Raw genomic sequence first — 24,156 nt, forward strand, 5'->3', positions numbered from 1 at the left:
TCAGTGTTTAAGGAATTTTTATTAAAGCAAGAATTTTATAATCCAAATTACGTTTCTTCGCTCAGCTATCAATTCCACTGTCAACTAAAACAGTGGTGATATTCTGAGCTTTTCCACAGTAAAGAATTACAAAATTAAAGAAAGGAATGCTTTAAATTTTGTACTGTGCTGAAAATTCTTTTCCCCCGGGTTTATAAAACATTAATTTGTATTTTTTATTTTACTATTTTTTTTAAATTTTAAATCAATAGGTAATCTAGGACTAGCATTAGTTTTGCTAGTCCTGGCATTTGCTCTGTACATAAGCTTCCAAGTTTCCTTTCTTTTTTTTATTTATTTTATATTTTGCAATGTTTTTTCTCAATATTTAATAGTTTTTCCATGTTTAGATTATTTTTTCTTCAGTGAAGCGAAGTTCTAGTTTGTAGTCCCAGATCTTTCTGCAAATGAAAACAATATTACTCGCTTTTACATGTGAAAATGTAACTTGCATTATTTTTATATCCTTTTATGGCATCAATTAATACCCTGAAGGCTTTTAGGCACTGAATTGTACCACCATAGCCAGTTTGATTCCAACTCCTTCCTATTTTATACAGCAGGCCACAGTCTCCTTCTGAGACCACTATAAACCAGGAAATCACAGCAAAGCTTACTAACAATTCCCAAATACAAAGTACTTAAAATATTGTAGGGCTATACAAATCAACATAGCCAGTTCAGGCTGTAAGCTGGGGAAAGCAGTGTTGGCAGAAGTACTATGCTGTTCATAGTCACAGAAGAAAAACTGATATCTAATGACAGTAATAGCTGAGTATCAAGTTGGACTAACTTGTAAAAATGGAAAAAGACCAATAATAATGGAAAAATTCCCAGAAGAGCTCCAAGTCATAGATTCATAGACTGTAGAGTCAGAAGGGACCCTGAAGGATCATTGTGTCTGATCCCCTGCCCCCGACAGGAAAAAGACCAAGTTCAGATGGCCCCAGTCAGGTGCCTATCTAGCCTCCTCTTGAAGACCTCCAAGTTAGGTGATAGTACCACTTCTCCCTTGGCAGCCCGTTCCAGATTCTGACCACCCTTACTGTGAAAAATTTCTTCCTAATGTCTAACCTGAATCTACTCTCCGCTAGTTTCTACCCATTATTCCTAGTTACTTCAAGGGGTGCCCTGGTAAATCGTGCATCTCCAACTCTGTTGTCCTCCCTTGATAAACTTATAGGCTGCTACAAGGTCTCCCCTCAGACATCTCTTGTGAAGGCTGAAGAGATCCAGATCCCTCAACCTCCCCACATAGGGTCTTGCACAGAGGCCACTAATCATGCAAGTGGCCCTCTTCTGGACCCTCTTGATTCTCCACCTCCGTCTTGAAGTGCGGTTCCCAGAACTGGACACAGTACTCTGACTGTGGCCTGACCAGTGCCGCACAGAGGGGGAGCGTTACCTCCCTCGAATTGTTGGTCTGCTAATGCATGATAAGCTGTGATTGGCTTTGTTACACTGCCAGCTCATGTTCCTCTTGGAGTCAACTAAGTCCACCCAATTTAAGTGAGGGCAAGCTTTCTAGGATATTACCAAATTATGCATCCTTTCTTTTTTCAGCTACTACATTTGACAAAAAGTTACAAGAATTTATTTTGCACGGAACTCACATATTAAACACTTGGAACCCCAGCAGGGTTATTAACTGCTTTCTGAGCAGCCTCTTTAGCTTGGTGGGCTTGTAGTACGGCTACAGCTTCATCAACCTGATAGAATCAAACAGTCATTAGTCAAAGACCATGCTTTAATTATTTCAATAAATTTACACCAGGGGTGTCAATATCAACCTGCCCCTGTAGGCTGTATCTGAACTGCTAGGTTTCCAATGGGTGGAGCTATCAGCAGCATCCATGCATGCAGTGGGCCAAGCTGCCACAGGGTAAATGGAGACAAGGGTGAGTAGGGCTGTGTTGGCACATACTTTTGCTCATCCCCCTGCGGCCAGGGGCTTTGTACAAACATCCTATGAGGTTTTGTAGCCCCAGGTTTTGTAGTGGGCTCGGCCCCCCAAATTTCCTGACCCAGAGGGAACAACTTTGTGGGCTTTAGGTTTGATACATCCAAGTCAGATGAGACAGCAGCTAAATCACACACAAATGCAAAATCTCGACTTACCTTCGAACGAAGAGACTCAGGAGACTCAAGCATGTGGAGGAGCTCAGAGTTGTCAATCTCCAACAACATACCGGTGATTTTACCCGCCAGGGTAGGGTGCATGGATTGAATAAGTGGAAACAGCCGTTCACCTAGAAAATATTAAAACTTTGCAGTTGACCATAAATATTAAATTTAGTTTCCCCCAGCGCTAAACACAGCTCTAAAATTTGTTAAGCTCTCTCTGAAGATTTGAATAAATTCTTCAAAAATCATTACATTTTCAAATGTTCCCAAAAGCTCAATATACTGAAACCCCCCCAAACAAACCTTCCTAAACACAACTGTATAAAAACCAAGTAGCTTTTGATGCAATTAGCAACCAAGCTTACATAAAGAGAAGTCAAGGACGCAAGAGTGTTTTCAGGAAAAGAATGGCCTTCTGACACCTTAAATTACATCAGCTTAGTCCTTTAGCATAGTGAAACACACGAAAATAAAATTATGGCTTGGGTATAAATGCTGTCAACTGTCTTATCTTAACCTCCTTTGTCTCACTCTTGCTAATCAATACCACTTTTCCAGGGAACAAGGTACCCTCCTGTAGCTGCTCCTGTTGGAAGATAAACTGGTTGCCAGTCAAACACCACAAGATGAAAGACAGCAAATAACTCCTTTGTTTTAATGATTAGTCATGCTACATTTTCTTATGCAACTTTCAAAACATTTTTGCAAGTGATCAGAAGTGCATCGTTTTAGAAGAGCCAAAGGATATTTAATTTCTACTATAGGGCAGCCAACAGAGTGAGATAGTATATACATACATACCTAACATCTGCTTTTGTTCTTGTGGAGGAGCAGAAGCCAACATGGAAGCAGTCAATGGTTCCTGACCTTGCACATGGACAGCAGGCTGCAAGTAAACGTATACCATTATACTTTAATGTTAAGAATCTAACACAACTATCTACAACTTAAAATGTGCAATTTTTATACCTCAACAACCTAGTCATATTTTTGACAGGTAAGCTGACATATTTATAGGGGAAAACCATGTCCAAGTCATTATGCTGGTGAGAGATGAGTGATACTGGAGGCTCATTAGTGTTTAGTCAACTCACTAAGGATCATAATTTATATAAGGGAAAACAGGCTGACGGTTTAATCACCATGCACAGAATAATATCCTCCCCTAAGTACGCTTGAAATATATTTTAAACCTCAAAGTTTACACCCCTAGTTGCTACAGTCAGGTAGCAAATTCTGGATTATTGGGTGTAACTTATCCAGCAAAACCGCAACAGGAAGATTCAAAACAACGTAACAACAGAGTAAGTGGCAAGCTGGTCCCAACATTTTAGAAGTATGAAAATATGGCCCAGTAAGGCAACCTGTGACTTTAATGACCCAGTGATGACAGCAACACCTTAATTATGATACAGATTTGGAAAAAAAAGCTTTACACAGCAAAAATATTACTTGGCTCCCATAAAATGCTACATACCTGCTGCATAGCAACCTGCGGCTGTGTGTTAAGATGCTGCTGAGGGTTACGAACACCAGCAGCATACTTGTACTGTGGAACTGTGCGCACAGCAGGAGTGGCTGCAGTAGCTGCTGCTGCAGGACGTGGACCCATCGTCTGTGTTGATGTATTAGCTGGAAAGATGGTATGATTTTATATGTAAACAATTCCATTTCTATAAAGCTTACACTTAATGCAAGTTGGTTAAATGGTCACAGAATTGAGACTATTGAATACTAATTTTATTATTATTACGATTCACAGGAACTTGCTTAAAAAAAGTGGCAGTAAAAATCACCTGCAAGTTCAAAACCAAGCCTGTCAGGTATTAAATTTTCCCATAATTTTGCTTTCAACTTGCTTTTGTTATGCACAATGAAAAATACTGGTTACAGAAAATACTTGAATTTTATTTCACTACCACCACCACCACAACTTCACTCGTTTCCACATTCTGCACTTGCTGGTGCTAGCTATGCATGTTGTATATGTGATGACAGCCAAACACAAAGTGAGGCCACAACAATGCATTAACAGCTAAGAACACAGGCTCTCTCAGTACAGCAAAAGCTTTGTTATCTGGCACCCATGGGGAATGAGGGATGCCAGATAACAAAATATAACTGAGAGGCCTGAAGAGGGGTTTTTGCCTGTTTGGACCGCTGCCCCTCCTGCCGCAACACCGCCCCTCCCCCCCCAGATCCCAAGCAGGCTGCTATGCCCTGGGCTGCAGGGACTCAGCAGCACAGACTGCTTTGCCCCGGGGCCATGGTGGGTCAGCACTTCTGGTTTCACTTTTACCTTACAAGCTGGCATGCCGGTTAGTAGAGCATGCCGACTTGTAAGATACTGGATAACACAGCTTGTACTATATATTATTTTCTAGGTGACCTACTGCTGCAACTACCACATGCATATTACAGAGTCAAGCAGGAGGACAAGGTTGTCCATGCAACATTTTAAACAAATGGTCCTCATTATGAAAGTGCACAGAATAAACTAATGGTGTAAAAAAACTTGGGGATTAAATAATTAAAACTACATAAGGATTGACTAAAGAAACGGAAAAAGTAAGTTAAGAGTGGAAAGAAATGTAAAGCTCTCTCCTAGATAGTACAGGTCAGCCTCAATAGTGTGGTCTTGACAGGGGTACATTCGAGAACAAGAGCAGATAACAAGTCACTCATTACTTCTTCACTAGCAGGGGAGAAACAGTTAAAGTATGATATGAATTACAGCCAAAAGACAAGAAACAGGATCAAAGAGCAGAAATCATCTGAACTTTCTAATCCATCCTGGATATTGTTGAAGCATACTGTATTGTGGTCATTAGAAAACCAGAAAAGGGAGATAAGCACCATTAGCTAGCTTCAAACACTCTTTTGAAAGCTTATTCAAGTGCCAGCAAAAACTCTGCAAGTGTGACAACTGAGTTATGCACGTAACTGAAGAGGGATGCTGGTGTAGTACTACAGAGGAATGGACACTTAAAAAAACAAAACAAAACCCTGAAACTCACCAACACGTTGTGCTGACATGACTCGTGGAACTTGTGAAGAAGCTGGTCTCATGGTACTAAACGGTGGTCTGGGAGCTGCTGGGCGGATAGCACCAGGCATGTTCTGGAAAGCTGTATGTAAAACATTAATATTTTGATTGGATTACAGATAACTTAGTGACAACGAAAGGTTATTCTTTTCTTTTCTCTTGTAGTGCTCTTATGGCACTACCCACAATATTCCAGGTAAAGAAGTGGAGAATTAATTTCTTTGGTAATTGACATTCAATCTTGAGAATTTAGGGCAAAGCTGGTAACGTTTTGCTGGGTTTAATGACAGCAATTTAAGTTTGCAAATTATTATAAACAAGAGAACGACCTTAAATTATCACTAATATGCATCTAAATGCAAACAGGACTTACAACTAGTGTACAACTTTTCTACCAACTACTTGTCATGAACAATACATATGTCCAAGTTAGCACCATCTAGATAACTCTTCATTAAAACAAAGTATTCCAATTAACACTCCCTTATTTAGAAGAGCAACAAAAGAAACTACTTACGATGAGGTCTGGCACCCTGAGCAGTCCAGCGAGGACTTGGTCTGAGTTGAGCAAGTTGGCTAGTAGGATAGTATGCAGCACGGTTCTGGGTCTGTCAAGAAATATAAATTAAAGTTTCTGCTTCATTCTTGTATACCCAAGTACTTTCTATGAACCTTCTTATGTTTCAGAAAAATCTGATCTCGAGTTTATTCAGTATTTGAGCCAGAAACACTCTAAAACATATCACCGAGCTTGCTTTTAAAAATCTTCACAGGCTGCATTTAGTCCAGCACCAACACAACACTGCATGTATTCCATTTAGTTACATTTACTGCTGAATCTAAGCAGAATCTACACACTGTGAAGAACATTTGTATACATACCTGTGGGATAGCTGCCATGAAATATCCTGAAGGAGGTGCTGGTTGGTAGGGGTTGATTACAGGATTGGGTACTGCTCTTACACTTGCCATTCTCTGCATATACTGGTTGGTGAGATGAGCCTGGCGTTCCTCTTTACGTTGAGCTAGAGCTACATATAATGGCTTAGTGGCCACAATTCTGCCATTCATTTCTGTGACTGCTTTGGTGGCTTCTTCTGGTGAAGAAAAGCATACAAACCCAAACCCTTTGCTGCGACCACCTTCCATCATGACCTGTCAAAACAAAGCGCAGTTTTAAAACAAACTTGGGGCATGAAACATTATTTGGTAATGACATCACCTAGATTCAAAGTACATAAATAATATTTCAGACCATCTAAAACATACTGCTTAAATTCCGAGATGCAAGAATAAACTCAATGGCAATACTGCTAAGGAAATAGCGTCCCGCCCCAGTTTAGTGCAATTAATCATTTCGATCTAACTTAGTTTTAATACAAAGTCAGATCATCAACTCCAACCTTATATGGAGGAACACCCAATTAAAAAGTTATTTTGATCATCATTGCTGAATATAACGGCTCTGCCAGCTTCCATACCTACACTGCAAACGGCAAACAATAATGTATTTGTTTTCAGTCAGTTGGTTCATCTAATAACAAGCCAATTTTCCAGTGATTCAAGTGAAATCAATCTTATTAGATGGTAACAGTAAAAATACATCATTACATGGAATTTTCTTTTAAAATTAAATGTTATCATTTCCTGTCGATATCTGGACAGGCTGATTTCTGAATCTTATGTGGTTGATTGGTGTGTTTTATTATCCATGATGCACAAAAAAACAAGTAAATGACAGTACATGCAGAGGTTCATAAATATGAATGTAATAAACCAGACGTTTATGTTTGTATTATTTTTTTTTAAAGTACCCTGAAAAGAAGTGCATGTACCATAAACTATTTAAACTGCTATTATAACATAACATCCAGAAAATTATATGACTGCATTTAAAACCTTGGCAACTGATTTTACCAATGCCAATACTCATATTTAATTACAGCAGTATTTATGGGCTGCTAAGCCATATCTCCACTTCTTATGCTTGCCAGCCAAAGAACTGAATCTCACCATCTCCTCTTGGTTGACAGATCCCAACTTTTCTCACTACAAATATAGTAGTTCCAAAGCTTACCCTACCTTTGCACTTGTGATTGTGCCAAATGGAGAAAATTCTTTTCGCAGACGCTCATCATCAATCCCATCATCAAGATTTTTCACATAAAGGTTTACTCCCTTAAAAAAAAAAAAAAAATTATTATTCTGAAAGTAGACAAACTAGCTGAGTTAAAAAGATTACGTAAAATAAGCCTGCGCATTCAATTTAAAAATAACCTGATATCTGGTGATCCTGTCCTGCTTCATTTGTTCAAATTTGCGCTTGAGCTCTGTTTGCCTTTCCACTTTTTTCTGGGCCCGGCCAACATAGATTTGCTTTCCATTGAGCTCTTTCCCATTCATCTCATCCACAGCCTTCAAAAATTAAACACAAAGGGTTGCTAACACTGTCTCTCTGTTGCTAATGAATAAAGTTTAAATGCATATAAATAAAGCCACCAACAAAAAAAAGCTAAAGAAAGCTCCAATATGGGTAGAATCAAAGCCACCCTCAACACTTTCAGAACCATATTTTATTAAACTCTTAGATGTTCTTTGATGAACATATGGGTCATTTATTTAGCAAATACAAATCCACGGAGCCAAACAATAGCCTCCTCATTAACTGAGTTCAAAGTTATTAAACCGTCTCTTAGTTTGTAAAGAGGACACTCAATGTGCAACATTGTTTGTGTCTCTCCACAAGACCACAATGGGTTAAGCACTGAGGCCCAGCAGCAGAGGTGCTTGGCCTGTCCTGAACCTGTTTAGAGACCACTCTCACCATGTTAATTAAAAGACAGGAAGTTGACAAGTGGGGTTTGTCACAAAGAACTTATCTGTGACTTCCCATGTTTCCCATTCCTTGATCCAAACAATATCTGCAGACAGATCCTGACCTGGGAGGTCACAAGGAAAGGGGTCCTTGGGTGAATTAAACATATCATCATAAGGTGGTAGGTGAGATACAGCATGAAGTTTCAATCAGCTTTCAAGTTATCATCAACATATGGGTTAAAGAAAAATTACAAGGAAACAGAAATACAGCACTCTATTCTTGTAAAATGTAGTATATTCAAAAGAACACTAAAGATATCCAGAAGAAGCCATGTCTTTGGCCCCCCCCCTTTTTTTTTTTTGGGGGGTGGGGGGGGAATATCACTGCTTGCAAAGAAAAGCAAACTAAAGGGAGATTATGGGTTTAAGTATCAACAATTTAAGTTTCATCTTTCCTTGTCAAAAATGACAGCTAGCATTACCGTAGTTTGAAAATTTGAGGGGAAAAAACCTCTTCTTGCTCCCCATTTGGTATCAAGTACATTTGATGGCACATAGTACAATACATTCCCCTTATTTCTCCTGTCTTTCAGACAAAGCAGTAAATTACTTTAAAATATGAGAAATGGACTGTAAAACCACAAAAAACAAGCATTCAGGGGTGCAGGTAACAAAATATTGTTTTCACAACTGTAAACATTGAGTTTACTGAGTCTTCCTTACAAGCAGTCTCTAGCACAGGCACATTCCACAAATTTAAAAAAAAAAAAATTACTGGATTACACTTTCACAAGTGAGAGCTATTTTATACTCATTTACCCAATATTCTGAAATCTCTTGCCTATTTCGCAAATACACTATATATGAAAGAATCACATTCTACAGGAATTTACACCTAAAACAGCAGCAGACAAATAACTTAACTAGGAATACATAGAAATCAAAATGTTCTAGGCTTAAAAAGCGAGGATTTATTCTAATTTATTGGCTATATGTTTTTATTGGTGACAACTGAGGGAAAGCACATTTAGTTCATTGTTTTGATTTGTTCTTTTCTGTTTAGTTTGTCTTCTTAATGCAAGGCATCTAACTGCCACTAAACCAATGCATCAAAACCACCTATTCCAAAAATGGAAACTGTGAAGCATGCTGCCCTCAGACAAATACCCATGTAAAGGGCAAGGTTACATAGTTACTCTTCAGAGTAAAAGCCACATTAAAGTTGTTACTGCTGTCCTATTTTTATACCCAATGTACACAAATTTACAATCTACGAGGCTTTATCTAACTTTCAACACTGCAGGGCCCATCAGAGATGATTTTTTTCACCTTGCACATCAACAGTAATAGATCCTACATAAGATCAAATTATGCCCTGTTTATTCACCAAGAAGTGTACAGGTACAGCTGTGAACTGCAACTGTAGTTCAAAGAACTGCTGAAATAAGCAACAGAGAATGGAGTTTTGAGGTCACTTGTCATAGCTGTGCTGGTTCTACAAAGCAAAAAGAAATTAAATACGACAATTTTTTTTGTTGTTAAAACAATCAAATAAGGCCGTGTATATACCAGATGTTTTTCTTGAGGAACTACCATTCTAAATTATCTTCAAAGCACAATGCTTTTCTCTGCCTACCTGTCAGAGCTCCATATGGCTCTTAAGTATACTGATATAACATATCTGCTACCTTTATGGCCAGTGTGTAAGTTCAGGATCAGCTGAACCGACAGAATCAGCTATTTTAGCAATCTTCTTGAACTTTTCCATAAAGAAGTGTGCTCTTGACTTCAGACCATTATTCCAAGTGAGAAAAAGAATGCTACATGAAGATGCAGGGTATCTGCTGATTCCCAACATGCTTTTATATGAAGCTCAAACATAATCCTTGTTGAATATGGAAATCTCCAGAGAATGCAAAAATATTAATATTCAAGACTCAAAAAATTATCTCCCAAAATGATACATTAAAAGGAAAAAAAGCTCCTGCTCAAACTTACTTTCTGGGCATCTTCATGTCTTTCAAAACTAACAAAGCCAAAGCCTTTGGATTTTCCACTCTCATCGGTCATAACTTTCACACTTAAGGCAGGCCCTGAAAAAACCCCAAAAAGCACACAATATTTATTCTGTACATAGATTTGGTCTTCTGTTCCATTTGGAAGGGAACAGAAGTCTTAGTGTTACTTGAAAGAAGTCATTATTATGAAAACGCCAGCAGAAGCATTATTTCCTAATTAATACCATGGGATGTTACAAAATACACACTCCAGTTGAAGTTCCGGATTTCCCATAAAAAGCTATTTTAACTAAATTATTTTTACGTTTAGAATACAGGTTTCTTAGATGTTTATTATAATAAAGAGAAATAGCTTGTTCCAAAGAATTTACTGTCTTTTTTATTAGTTTGCATTCAAATATAGCATATATTTCATCAGCGATATCACAAAAATCAAATAGTTTTTAAATGTACTGGTTCCTCCCTTAAAGGATACTGGAGCATCTCTACAGTTCTCAGGATCAGAACCTATAACCAACTTCTGCATCAGCAGGGATCTCCATAAATCATCCCAGAAGTGCCCCCCCAGAGTGGCTCTTTTATAATGTTTTCATTTCAGTGCTCGCCCCCCCTCATGCCACACCTGATTGGTGGAGAGGCCCTGCTGGCTGGACCACTTGCAGCTGTTTTAAATATGTTGCAGTTGTCATGTTCCCAGTGATCAGCGGCAAACAGCCCAGCTGCAGGGCCCCTCCACCAATCGGGGGGGGCAAGCGTTCCAACATGATTTAGAGATCCCTATGCATCGGTACTTAATTCATGGTTTACTGATACCCAACATATTGCATGCAAGACTAATTTCCTGTGACTATACGGAATGTGAACAGTTAAAGCGAAGCTGACAATTACAGTGAAGTTTTGTCAGCAGCATGTTACTGCCTCAGCATTGCTGCCCAACGGTCAGTAAAGGTTTGGGTCTAGTAAAAAAAAATTAAAAGATTCTTGGCTAAAATTTTTCAAATACAGGTGCCTAACATTTCATGTTTCAACACTACATTAAATGTAATACTTGAAGTAGCCCCATTTCCTATGGAAATGGACTGGAGCTCTGCATTTCTGAAAATAACTTGATACTGAGACCAAACTTTACTTGACTGATGGTGGCAGTAAAATTTAACATGAAAAAAAATATTTTATAAAGAATTTAACTGATAACACCCTAAGAATTTACTAACTTTAATGGGCTTTACTTTATTTCCACAATATATTTGTACCAGAAACTGATTTAGTAACACCCCAATTCATGGTTGCCTGATCCTTCCCATTAAAGCAACTGAAAGTCAAAAACTGAAATTTTTCTCACTAAGTTTCTGACTCATTTTGAACCATTCAGCCAAAATGGGTCAACCATTTGAGAGAATGAAGTTAAAGTAAAATACGCTGTCTTGGCCACATTAAAAACTTCTGGCAAGCTTTCCAGTCAAAATCTCTAAAGCCCCATTCTTTGCAGCAAGGATTCGAGATGTTGCAAAGTCACAGTTTGTGTGAAGGATGCATCTTCCCACTTCCCCCCCTCCCCCCCATCTCTACAAAATACATCCAAATCTGTTTAAAATTACAAGCCTGAAGGGAAAAAAAGGTTCACACAGGCTCCCTAACATATTTCAGAAATCAAATTCCTGAAAAAGTGTTCGCCTACAATACACATGCTCCAGCCTAGGGCCAAGCAGGCACCTGTAAAGTCAGTTGTAGGCTGCTATGGCTTGTCCACGTTCAGGCAACTGAGAAACTACTTCCTGGCTCTCAGCTCTGAAAAACACTTGTGCTGGACTCACACAAATGTGGAATAGGTAGTGCTAAGTCAAATGCAAAGGGAACAAGAGCTATAATGTAACCGATTTAGATCAGAAACAACAGGAGTCAAGCTAAGACTGGAAGGAAGAGCAAGGCAATGGCAACCGACAGAGCAATGAGGTATACTAGTGGTCAGAAAGACAGGGTGGAACACAATCTGTAGTAAATGGAGAACTGTGAATAGAAAAGAAAGAGAACTGGAACAAAGGTAGAGCGAGGGGGCTAGGACAACAGGTATCACACTTGGGAAAAATGAGGAGAGTCTGTGCCCACTATAGTACAATGTCATCCAAAGCCTGTAGTTCACCTTTTCAAAGTGACAACATGTGTATGCACCATGAACTACTGTCTGAAGGCATTGTCCCTTCTGTATGACATATAGCGTTAATAGCACATAGTCATCCATATAAAACAGAACTAGAATTTCAAGTTTTGGATACTTGGCTCTGTCTCTTACAAGGTTTGCCAGATGTTTTCTTCTGTAATTAGTAGTTATAGCTTAATAATACAGCATAATAGAATATAGGTTAATAGTGTGCATTTCATTATGTTTAAGGTTTTAACATTGCTCACTAAAAGCAATACACCAGATGAATTACTAAGCAATAGAGCACCAATATACAGATCTGAATCCATAAGCAGCATTGGTGATAAAGATAGAACTTAACATTTGTCACTGATATTGTGGATAAAGTTTTACACATTTCCATATTTAAATTCAGCTGGCAAACAACTTGAGAAGAACTGCATAGGCATACCATGCAAACAAGGGAAATGCAACAAATCCACCAAGATTGCCTATATATAAAATTTAGCATGAAAGTTTTAAGACATTACCAAACTTGCCAAAGAGTTCCTTAAGTCTTTCATCATCCATGTCTTCTCCAAAATTTTTGATGTAAACATTAGTAAATTCCTTAGCTCTAGCTCCAAGTTCTGCCTCACGTTCTTTACGAGATTTAAACCTTCCAACAAACCTAGTTTCAGGAAAACAAATAAATGTTTATGTAAAATAAATCTTTGTGTATTCAAGATTTTACCTCTATCATATAAGCCAAAACTGTGCCAGAGAAATATTTGATTATGATTTTTTCTTAAGTGCAGTCCTTCTCACTACATGATAGTAAGCAAGAAGCTCCCAGATGAAAGATAACTTTATTGGAAAAACAATTACTCTGATCCTGACTATCTTAATCTATTTACCACAGTTACTATGATAAACAACCCTCCTAGCAGCTTGATGAGGTTTTAATTTTTGTTGGTCAAGTTTAACTTTTCCTCACAAGTAATCAACCGGGAAAGTCTTAGATGATTGTTACAACAGTCTAACTTCAGCCTTTTGTGCTGTACTGACAAGGTCTGTAGCATTAAAGCATTGTTTCTACATTGCCTCTCTAAAAGTCCATCCTACCACTCTTAAACAAAAGCTGGCAAGACAGGGTTTGTTTTTACAAGTCAGCAGCCAATACCACCAAATGGTCAGTCATTACTGTCAAGGGTGGAATGTGCTCTTTCAAGAGAGCCTTCTCTCTACCCCAAGGAACCATTTTGGTATGGTAACTACTCACAAAGCTGCATTTGTGACTCTAAATTTTAGCTATCTGATTTTGTATAAAGCTGAGTAACCTGCAAAGCTGTCCCAGTGGATACAACGCAGATGTGTAAAGTGACTCCACATATTTTGGGGAATGTTGATGACTTGACCTGATGTGTAGTTTATATCTGGATATTAATGTTGATGATGCAAGGTACTGCAGCAATCTATACTGTAAGATCAACTGTTTAATCCACTTTAAAAGATGCAGCTTAAAATAGAATTTTGAAGAAAAGAGTTTTTATGGTGGACTAAACCAGGTTAAAATGAAAGGCCTTCAAGCTAATAATTACTAGTGGAACTGTTAGGCTAGTTAAAGTGTAAGTAGAGAAGGAACTGCTATTAAGAAAAAAACACCACAGCATATCTATTAAATAGTTTTGTACTATGGGGCATTTTTTAATTGAACCATTTGGGAAGTGATACACAGTCTCTTCTACAAAGAGAGATACATGCCTCTATAGCACCCAGGGAGGAGGCTCTGTTCTACACTCCTCTTCTATGCAAAAAATTTAGATGTTAACAGGAAAAGAAAATTTGCCCTGAAGAGTACTGTCGATGCTGATTTTCTATTATCCATATTTTCCCAAGACACGACTCCTCTTCTCTAACCCAAAGATTATTACATAGTCATGCTTGTTGGACACATTGGTTTTACAAGTAAACTGGTAAGAACACCTTAACATTTAAACATCATTTGCAATACATTCAGGTTCCACTCGCCTAGGAAGCAAGAACCCAAGGGTCAAATGAGAACTTCTGCTACATCTTGAATGCAGATTCTAATAGCTTAAACTGTTCTTCACTGATGCAAGCACAAGAGTCTGGTGTATTTAAAATGTTTATCCAATATGTAGCAGTAGCAATTTAAAAGCACCCTAAGTGGAAAATAATTATTTGCAGCATTTAAATAAAAACAAATGAAACTGAATACATTATAAAACAAAAAAAAACAAGGAACACTGTTTACATCCTAATTCCCAATACCCTAGCTATACTATCATCTCAAAACACAAAACTAAAGCTGATTTCCTTGTTAAGATCCCATTTTATCCACATTTTTCAGATTCTTCTTGCCATCAGTGTATGTAATCAACATCTTAAAGTACTACATCAACAGATTTTTTTAACTAATCCCTGTAAAATAAGCAACATATTTCAAATTATATGCCTTTTCTAGGTGTACATCAAGGTCCCAGAGCAGACTGAATTTCAGTCTGTCAAGAAGCCCCAAATATCTATTTATGTACTTACACTTTGCGGTCATTAAGCAGCATACCATTCATTTTTTCAATAGCTCTTTCAGCAGCTTCTTGCGTCTCAAAATGTACAAATCCATAGCCCTTAGATCCATTTTCATCACAAACCACCTATTAAAGAAGAGAGTCTGTTGTAAGGCTTGTGAAATAGCTCAACTGTGGTTTTGCTGTTTCTGACATCACATCATTGTGTACACCAGTTATTTTCCACTTACCTTACAAGAGAGGATGTTTCCAAAAGCAGAAAATGTATCATACAAAGCTTTATTATCAATGGATTTATCCAAGTTTTTGATGAAAATGTTTCCAACACCACTTTTGCGTAGAGATGGATCACGCTGAGACCACATAATGCGCACCGGCTTGCCCTTAATGACATCAAAGTTCATGGTATCCAAAGCTCGTTCAGCTGGAAAAGATGCACTAATGTTAGTAAGAAGTGCTAAGTTATTATCTTAATAGACATAATAATCCTACTTTAAAAGTTCATTAATCCTTTCCATAATTTAATCCAGTAGAAATTTATTCAATTCTCACCCAACACTAAAATATAACTTAAATATTGCAACAACAAAAAATGTATGGATATTAAAATTAAATTTTAAGTTTCCTCTATTTTAACCCCATTTTGCCAGAGAAGACACAAATAGGCTGGTTGAGTGGCAGAACTCTCTCTACTCCTGGAACAATCATGATCAGAAAATGGAAGAAAAGAACATATCAGTGGGTGACAATTCTGGTCAAGTCTATGCTAAGGAAGGTTTGGCCACTATAGTAGAAGTTGGCAATGTTTTTGGCCAGAGTGCCAAGAACACTGCAACTGTGATCCATGTCGCTGGCTTGGTGTGCCAGGGGCAGGTGGTGGGGGAGTTGCAAGAGCCCTGATCCTTGTCGTTGGCAGCGGTTGCATACACACGTCCAGTAGAATTGGGGGGGGGGGGGGGCGGCCCAGTAGTGGTGTTGCATTCCTCTGGCCCCTTTCCCACCGTGCACCCACTGCTGCCAAAGCCCGGCCAGGGGCTCTGGACCCTGGTGCTGGCTGCACACACACCCAAGATGCATGTGCAGCTGATGCTGCAACATAGTTGGTGCCAGGTTCTAGATCCTGATTCAGCTATTTGCAGCCTCCTGGCTTCCTGCCACAGCTGGCCCAGGCTCTGTGGGCAGCTGCTGTCTGCCATGGAACCTGTCTTGCTTGCACCCAGCCCAGCTGCAGTGTGCTGAACAAAATGGCTTCACATGCCATGCTCTGGCATGTGCGCTGGGGGCTGCCCACCCCTGCACTGTAGCTATGCCAGCAAACCCTAACGTAGATACAGTTTATATAAATCAAAATGAAAACAAAACTTTTGCTGGGATAAGATTACTCCAGTTGCCTGAGCAAACAACTTGTCTAACTGAAGCACTTATATGCTACTGTCTTCTACTGGCAAAAGCCCTCATGTAAAGTACCACCAACACCAAAACATCTATACCATCTCCCTATACTGAAAACCTGTGTAGTGCAGGCCAAGACTGTTTTGTTTCTGCAGCAGTTTCATGCACCCTCTGAGTGCCAAAATAGGTACTTGTAATGGCCTTGCAGGGGGACTGAGTAGTGAGAATGTAGAAGTAATACTACTTCTAATACTGCAGTAACTTAGCAACAGATTTTGCATGTTGCAAAGCTTTAATTCATTAGCACAGATTTTTGTGCTTCTAAAATATTGGTTTTGACTGAAAAGTTTGTGTCTTCTACAATTCCACGCATAAACTGTTCCTACAGTTTCTGGAAAACATCTGAGCTGCATTAAGAGGCAAATGAAATGCACTACTTTACAGAGTAGTTAAAAACTAGTCTGTTCAGAACTTCAGGACTAGCTTTTTTCAAAGAAAACTTGGAATTTAATTTCTAGAAAAACCTCTACTTAAAAACAGACACATCAGAAATGTTCTTCAGTTTCCATAGCATAATACTGCACAGTAGTAACATGGCAAGACATAACAGGCATATAGGTAGCAAGTCACTGAGAATGTGTTTAAGCAAGATATGGGCAAGGTTCTGAGTTACAGTGGATATAGACTTATGGTCTTCTGGACTAGTTTCACATCCATGCCTATATATGTCTGGAGGGGCAGATTAAACAAGAACACTGTTAAATGCCTGAAACCACACCCAGAGGACACCGTAAGTTACATTATTTATGTGCAGAACAGAACATCACAAAAACAACTGCATAACTATACCAAGTTATTTCTCAGTCCTAAATTACTGTTTGCTTCCAGCACCAAAGTCACATTAAGCTTCTCTTTTTAACCTATGAACCCTTACACACTTTAACGTTTTTTCAAAGCATTCTTCATTGCCATTGTCATGCACAAAGATAACAGGACTTACTAATGAATCAAATGTAGTCAATATATTATAACCAAATGGTTACAGTTTGTTTTCACAACAAAAAAAGAAAAACTTTCAATCATTTCAAGTGGTATACTGGGAAAGTGTTAATTGAAAGCCAGGAACATACTGACAGACCAGGTTTAAAAAACAAAAAACAAACCCTGCTCCTGCTGACTTTACTTTCTGCCAAAAAAAAAAAAATCACAACATTTATTGTCAACTATTTAATGGAAATAAATTTAATCTGGAAAACCTAACAAAATGAATGTTGCCCAGATTGCTAATATCCTGAGCACTTTTATACTGCTGAATTAGCCAAGTAGTTAAGATTTTTCTGACCTTTAAAACTTTGTTTTTAACAATTTTGTATTAAAATGGTGAAAGGGAGAAAGTGCATATCCACCCCACAAAGGGCCTGGGCATGAAAACATTCATTACTAAACAAACTACCATTACAGCTAGAAATTAAGACTTCCTCCTTTTATGCCCTTCAAGAGTCACACTTAGCTGGCCATTTTCCACCAGGAACAGAACCCCCTCAATGACTATGTGATCCAAAGTAGACTATGTTCTGTTGTAACGTGAAGTGGCCCCACTGAAGAAAGACATGTGCTTAGACATGAAGTGCAAGAGGTGAGAGGCACTGTCAAAAAAAGACCTGGCATCTCCTTCAGGGTCACCATTTTGGCATGGCCCAGCAAGAACCTGACCAGGCTGATTACACTTTCCTCAGCTGCTTGGTAGAGGACAGAGAAAGCTTTACATGTGGGAGAAATCCATGTCCCATTCACCAAAGATAATGGGGGGGAAGGGGGAAGGCAGGTGGCTGCAGCCAGGGCAGTCAAGGGAGGTATGTAAGTTTTCTTCACCTCCTTCTCACAGAAGAAAGGGGCAGGCCACTGATGTCTTTGGGCTACCAGAGGTCAGGTTACCATGATATAAATAAAATGTTTATATCCTGGCTCTTATCCTGCTTTCTATTTTGGTTTTAGATTCCATGTGAACCTTGAGGTGTCTTTATACAGAAAATGTATTGTACCCTAGAAATAACTAGTATTATTTTCCTTTCATATACACCAATTGTGTGTGTGCATTGCACTTACTATAAAAGGGTTGAGGAGAATAGACAAATTCAGTTAGTGCCACCTCCAAGAGTCTAAAAATCTAATGTTACCATCCAATAATTGATAGCCAAATGAAAATGACAGGAATCAATATAGTTCTTACTGGATCAGTGTTTAAACAACTACCATAAACCAAAGGAAATTAAAATTTGGATAAATTAGTTTGGATGCTTATCTTGCTAGGATACTTTGACCTTAGCCAACTTCCTGTCCCTGGGGCAGAGGGCTGAACTTGATGATCTTCAAGGTCCCTTCCAGCCCCAACATCTATCTATGAAATCTAAAACTGCCTAGTAATTGCAGCAAACCAAAAATAATTTCATGACTCCAAGGAGCAGACACAAGATTTGTTTTCTTCTTTTCTTCAGTGTTTTTTATGCCTCAATTCCCCAAACATTCCTAGACAACCCCTGACCTATTCCTCCTAGGAAGTGTCCACACTTCCCTTTACAAGCATGCTACATACCTCAATATAACAGCATTCATTGAAGTTAAAATGGTGCAAATTCCTTGCATGTAAAATACAAATGCTTTTGCCCATCACACACCTGGTCTGCAGAGCCAACACTAGAATCACAAGCCCTCTCCCCTTCAGACATTTTTGATGCAGAGTTTAAATTAACTGCAATTTAAAAAACAAACAAACAATGAACCTTTAACACTTTTTTCACCTGTGAAACCACTTGGTTTAAATGGAGACCAAAAACACTACAATCAAACTAGGTATCAGTCAGTGACCCACCTCGTTTTGCATCTTAAATGCAACTAGCAAAACTGACAGCCTTGAACACATCATTTTAACTTGTTTTCCATGAAGGACTGCACCTTTGTTTTCAAGACAATAACATTCAGTAGTTAACTTATTACTAAATGGCCACACCTACTAAGTTTACCCATGTTACACATTTGCTGATTCTGCTTAAGCTTCTATTGAATGAGTCACCAGTTCCCATTTTAGTTGCAAGTGAGCTGGACAGTCAACTTCATAACCGACTATACTGTACCATACATAATGTTAACATGGAATACACCCCCCCCTTTTTTTTTCCCCTACAGGTAAAAAGAAAGTTGAAGGATGTACATAAAGAAGTGTCTATTTATATGAAAAACTTCTGTGGAACATAATCAATCTATAAATCTTCTTGGCAAAAAAAAACAAACCAGACAACAAAACCACCTGTATTTGTTCAAAATTGTTTCATTTATACTGATCAGACATCAAGACAACCTGGCTTGTCACATCCTTGCTAACACTATCTCAATCATCAGGCAAGGTGTGGAAATACTTGCATACTTTAGGAAGCTGTCATCAGGCTTAATTAGTGTTTAGAAAGAGCTTTGAGATTTCTGGTTTGTAGGTACTCTACATATGAAACTTGATTTTAAAGAATACCATTCTAAAAACCCTGACTAATCACTAGCTGTTAATGAAATAAATATGACAAGATTTTAAAATGTAGTTAAGTTAAAATGAGAAAGGCATGCCACTCACAATTAAAATAAAAAAAACCCAAACTAATACTGAAGTAGGAGTCAAGAATGGCATCTGTGCCTCAATTTTAGGCCTGTAAACAGAGTTATTATCTACAAAATTCTTCTACAAATATCACTTTTGGCAGCATTTGCAAATACGTTGAGAATTTTTATTTTAAAAAGTTACCAGATACAGTTTAAGGATATTTTAAGCACTGCCTCTACTGATGGGACTAGAATAGAAAAGAAAGTTTAGAACTGCCTTTTTTTTTTTTTTTTTACACTGTTCTGGCTGGAAGGTGTTTTTAACCAACATAATTGCACTACTAAATAAAGACTAAATACAGTAAATACGTAAGGGACTTCATATCCCCCAAAAGCCTGAAAATAATTCCAATTCTTGAAACAATACGATATAGGTTATCCACCCCTAAAATGCCAAAAGGGCAGCTGTTGACAAGAACAAGCAGCTCTACATTAGGAAAACATCCAACTGAAACTCAAGTGTTAGCTACACTCCCCAATTAAATATCCACCACAATCCTGTCCCAAAAGTGATAGGATCATCCACTTCAAAATACTAGGCCACTATTTCAGTTCTAAATCAGAGAAGAATGGTGTTTGAAAAATGTCCAACTTCTGCCCCAATATTATCATCAGAAGCAAGGTTTGTTTGGTACTATCTTTTTTTGGACCCACAATTTTCTTTTAGTTGGGAAAGAACTTGGATAAGCTTTCAGGTACAAAAGTGCCCTTCCTCAGATCTGGGGAAAAAAAAGCAGATAAAGCCTAGAAAGACCACGGAAAATAACGACTTGTCTTTAACTCCATTTAATGTAAATGAAAACAGTCATCTGAAGAAATGGACCTGTGAAGCAAAGAGAAGTTACCAGAAGCAGTTACAAGCTAAATAAAGGGCAGTTGAAATAAACTTATTTATGTAAAAGAACAAGACCATTCTAAGACCTTACTAATTTGTGATACTGTCCAATACACCAAGAATTATTTTGATTCAACACCGTTTTTCCCTTCTAAGATTTGACTAGAGTGTAACTCTCAATGAAGTGAGCTTGAGTTCATGAAAATTCAATACATCTTAGTCTGTAAGGTGCATATTTACCCTGCCTTCTGACCTACGTCTTTCAGTGTAACCTAATTACAGTTTCATATTTGTTTTATTAGCAGTTAGGAACTAGCTACTCTTTTAAAAGAGGTGGTCCCGAAAGTCTTGCATTTGTTAGAAGTTTAACATTTAAGCCCTCACATTCTGTGTACTAGTTAAATAAAATTAAAAGCTCCCTGATGTAGAAGAAAATTGAGAAGAGACTAAAAGGGCTGTAGCTCAGATCTAGTAAATGTAGTTGCTGGTGAATTTTATTACATACTTATAAATGCCAATACAGCCAAGAGAACTCTGGTCTTTACTGTGCAGACAGTAAAATTGAACGTAAATTCTAGCTTAATTTCAGCATAAAACTTATACTGAAATTCAGCTAATCCAAATGTCAGATGATTTGGAAGCCAAGTGTCTCCTTTCTTAATTTTTCCCAAAACATAGCCACAGATGGTTAGCCATTTCCCAGATCAGCTGTTTCCCAAACCCTGCTTTAGCTGAGCTCTGAAGTTTGCACACAAGATTTGAAACTTAAAAGGGAGTCATCCATACACCAAAACTCTCAACGAAAACCCTGCCTGGCATATTCCCGTCTCAACTCCTACTTACAAACCCATGGGGAAAAAAAAACATTCCTGATGCGACATAACCTGACTGCGATACAATGACATGAACTTCTGTGGATGCTGTAAGAGCTCATTATTGAGCAATTCACCGGGAGGACTAAGCACAGTGTCATAATGCCACCCCGGAGATGAGGCACAACCCCAGTGCCTAAATCAGTTCAGCAGGAAAGTCCTGCCTGACAGGCTTAGGAGCCGGGGGATGCCCAGACTTCCAAGGGTGGCCCTCTCCAGGCCTCCTTCCTCCCTGCACTCTCGTCCCCCAGGCCGCTCACAGAGGTGGCGTCACCCCAGGAACCCAGGCCCACACGCACCGACCTGCAGGGACCCCGTTGGGGCTCAGTTCGGCATCTCGCTTTCGATTCCCGGCAAGCGCATGAGGAAGCACCTGCCCCCCCCTCCGCCTCCCGCGCCACGAGGCGCAGCAGCCCCAGGCCGCGTGGGGCCGGCCCGGAAACCCAACCCCGGCCGGGCCCTGCAGCAGGCCGGAGCCGTGGCGGGGGAGGGGAACATGGCTCCCGCCCGGCCCAGCCCAGCGCGGCGCTCACCGTCGGCGGGCTGCTGGAAGTTGACGTAGGCGTAGCCCAGCGAGCGGCGGGTGATCATGTCCCGGCAGACGCGGATGGAGAGGATGGGCCCGGCGGGGCTGAACTTCTCGTACAGCATGGCCTCAGTGACGTCGGGGTGCAGGTCCCCCACGTAGAGCGAGGCCATGGGGTAGCTAGGCGCGCTGGGGTTCATGGTGCCGCCGGCTCCCGCACCAAGGGCTGCGCTGCGGCGGCGGCGGCCGTCGGCGGGTTCGAAACTTAACGGCTGCGCGGGTCCGGATCCGGGTCGTGGCCTGGCGGGCGGCTCCTCTCGGCTGCGCTGGGTCCGGAGCTTCGCTTCACCGGTGGTTTCGTATCGCCCCGGCCGGTTGCGGGCGGAGGGACGGGGTTTCTTTTTTTTTTTTTTTAAAGGGTTTTTTTTTTTTTAAGGATTTTTGGGGGGGTTTTGCCTTTTTTTTTTAAGGATTTTTTTTTAGTAAGAAATGGTGCGGCGTGTCCGGAGCACACGCACTGCGCACACAGCACCGACGGCGGCCGGGGGACAAGGGGGAGGCCGCCGCCCCGGCCGCGCTCTATATATAGCCGCCCCGCCCCCACCCGCCCCCACCGCGCCGCACGCCACGCACCGACAGCACGTACCGCGCAGGCGCGGGCAGTGGGGGGGAGGTGCGTGCGGCGCCGGAGCTCGCCCAGAGTGGAGGAGAGAGGGAAGGAGGACAAGGGCGCATGCGCTCCAGGAAGGGGCTGGTCACATGAAGGAGGTGTGTATCGAGAGCTTTCGGGAGGGGGAGGGTGAAGTGAGTGGTTGCGCATGCGCCGCGTGAGAGCTGGTGACAGGCCACGTGCGAAGCGGAGGAACTGACAGGCTCGACGCATGCGCGGGAGAGTTGCGTCAGGAGCGCGTGGCGCATGCGCTGCCAAACTGCCCGTCGGCTTTCCGACGCCCGAAGGGACGGAGAGCGCGTGCACCAGTCAAAGTGTCGGAGAGCGCATGCGCGGGAGGGGGGTGAGGGGGGCGAGACGGAAGGCGCTGATGACAGGCAACGGCCGGAAGATGCCTTATTGGGCGTGCGCAGCGCCGCGGGCTCCTGTGCCAGGCAGAAGGGGGAGGATCCCGAGGGTTCTCAGGGTACATGCGCGTGACGTCAAGCGGCTTCCTCTGCAGGTGGGCGAACGGGTAGTTCAGCGCGCGTGCCTCGCCTGGTGCTCCCAGGGCTTCCCTCGACCACAGCTGTAATCATGAGAGTGAAGTCAGGACCTCCTAGCACTAGCAGGCTACTTCGTCTCCATTTGCGGGCAGAAAGATGAGTACTAGATGGTTTTGCTACCCCAGTCCAGCGTGCCTCCCTCTTCGCATCCCACAAGTCTGTTCAACATGAAGTGGTTTAGTTTTTCCAAGCATTTTGATATTTACGGTAGCTGCATCAAAAGTCGTCAAGTTCACAGTATTTGCTTCATTCTCTAAAATTCAGTTTATTGCTTAAGAACTTATTTCCTTTGTGGGTTGGCCTTCACAGCACTCGGTGTCTCCATTTTCTATTGACTGTTATCATTCATCAGCATCCTTTAAACCAGGCTTACACTCAAGAAGCTTTACCAGCACAGCTATACTCAGGGGCATTGTAGAAGAGAAAAAAAAATACTTTTGACGTCATGCAGGAAAGAGACCTAGGGCTGAAGCAGTTATGTAGGATGAAATCTCTATGTACAGCTTAATTTGCTAGTTCCAGCTCCCCAAGTAAAACAGACTGAGTGATATAGCTCCCCAGGTTTAAGCTGCATCTGCACTGTTTGCTGGTGTACTGCAGACCTTTTCTGGTATAGATATAGCATCAGTTTCTGGTCCACTTGCCCATATGCTTGTAGCACATTCAGCTGCTAGATGAAATTTCAAATACAAGTTATGGTATGTTTCTAAATCGCCCATAAAATTGCCATGTTCGTAGTATCCTCTGTTTCTGAAATGGATACTGAAGACTTGTGCCATTGTCTGGCTATTTTTTGGGGTGACAAAAGCCTCCATAAAGAGACCATGACAGGCCAGCAGCAGGATTAGAACTAACTCATGGGAGGGGAAAGAGATACAACTGATCTTTCCACAATCATCTTCAGTACTAGCTCTGACAGCAGTATGACTGGATCTATTAATCTAGGTCCTAAAATG

At 40.4% G+C, this 24,156-nt stretch overlaps 1 protein-coding gene across 2 annotated transcripts; it reads right to left on the bottom strand.

The window, feature by feature from the left end:
- Positions 1–22,543, bottom strand: PABPC1 (poly(A) binding protein cytoplasmic 1). Of its 2 annotated transcripts, none has more exons than XM_090040442.1 (15): positions 21,993–22,543; positions 14,946–15,139; positions 14,726–14,841; positions 12,724–12,854; positions 10,025–10,119; positions 7,487–7,624; positions 7,292–7,387; positions 6,092–6,364; positions 5,727–5,817; positions 5,181–5,291; positions 3,641–3,795; positions 2,965–3,049; positions 2,158–2,288; positions 1,653–1,748; positions 1–440 (listed from the first exon to the last, which is right to left on the bottom strand). In XM_090040442.1, the coding sequence occupies exons 1-14, from the start codon at positions 22,183–22,185 to the stop codon at positions 1,656–1,658; spliced, it is 1,902 nt and encodes a 633-aa protein (XP_089896568.1). In that variant the 5' UTR covers positions 22,186–22,543; the 3' UTR covers positions 1–440; positions 1,653–1,655. The 2 variants fall into 2 exon arrangements, with proteins under 2 accessions (XP_089896568.1, XP_089896567.1); XM_090040441.1 differs by having other exon boundaries at positions 12,715–12,854.
- Between the last annotated feature and the right edge of the window lie 1,613 nt (positions 22,544–24,156).

Source organism: Crocodylus siamensis, chromosome 3, assembly GCF_052110815.1.
Source record: "Crocodylus siamensis isolate JL-2025a chromosome 3, ASM5211081v1, whole genome shotgun sequence".
In the NCBI taxonomy this organism is placed as follows: Eukaryota; Metazoa; Chordata; order Crocodylia; family Crocodylidae; genus Crocodylus; species Crocodylus siamensis.

Excerpts from the sequence above, each read along its gene's own strand:
- PABPC1 (XM_090040441.1), bottom strand. The coding sequence starts at position 22,185 with ATGAACCCCAGCGCGCCTAGCTACCCCATGGCCTCGCTCTACGTGGGG. Across the intron at positions 7,388-7,486 it reads ACAGGATCACCAGATATCAG|GGAGTAAACCTTTATGTGAA; the intron begins GTTATTTTTAAA and ends TTTTTTTTTAAG. Across the intron at positions 6,365-7,291 it reads GCACAATCACAAGTGCAAAG|GTCATGATGGAAGGTGGTCG; the intron begins GTAGGGTAAGCT and ends TTGTTTTGACAG.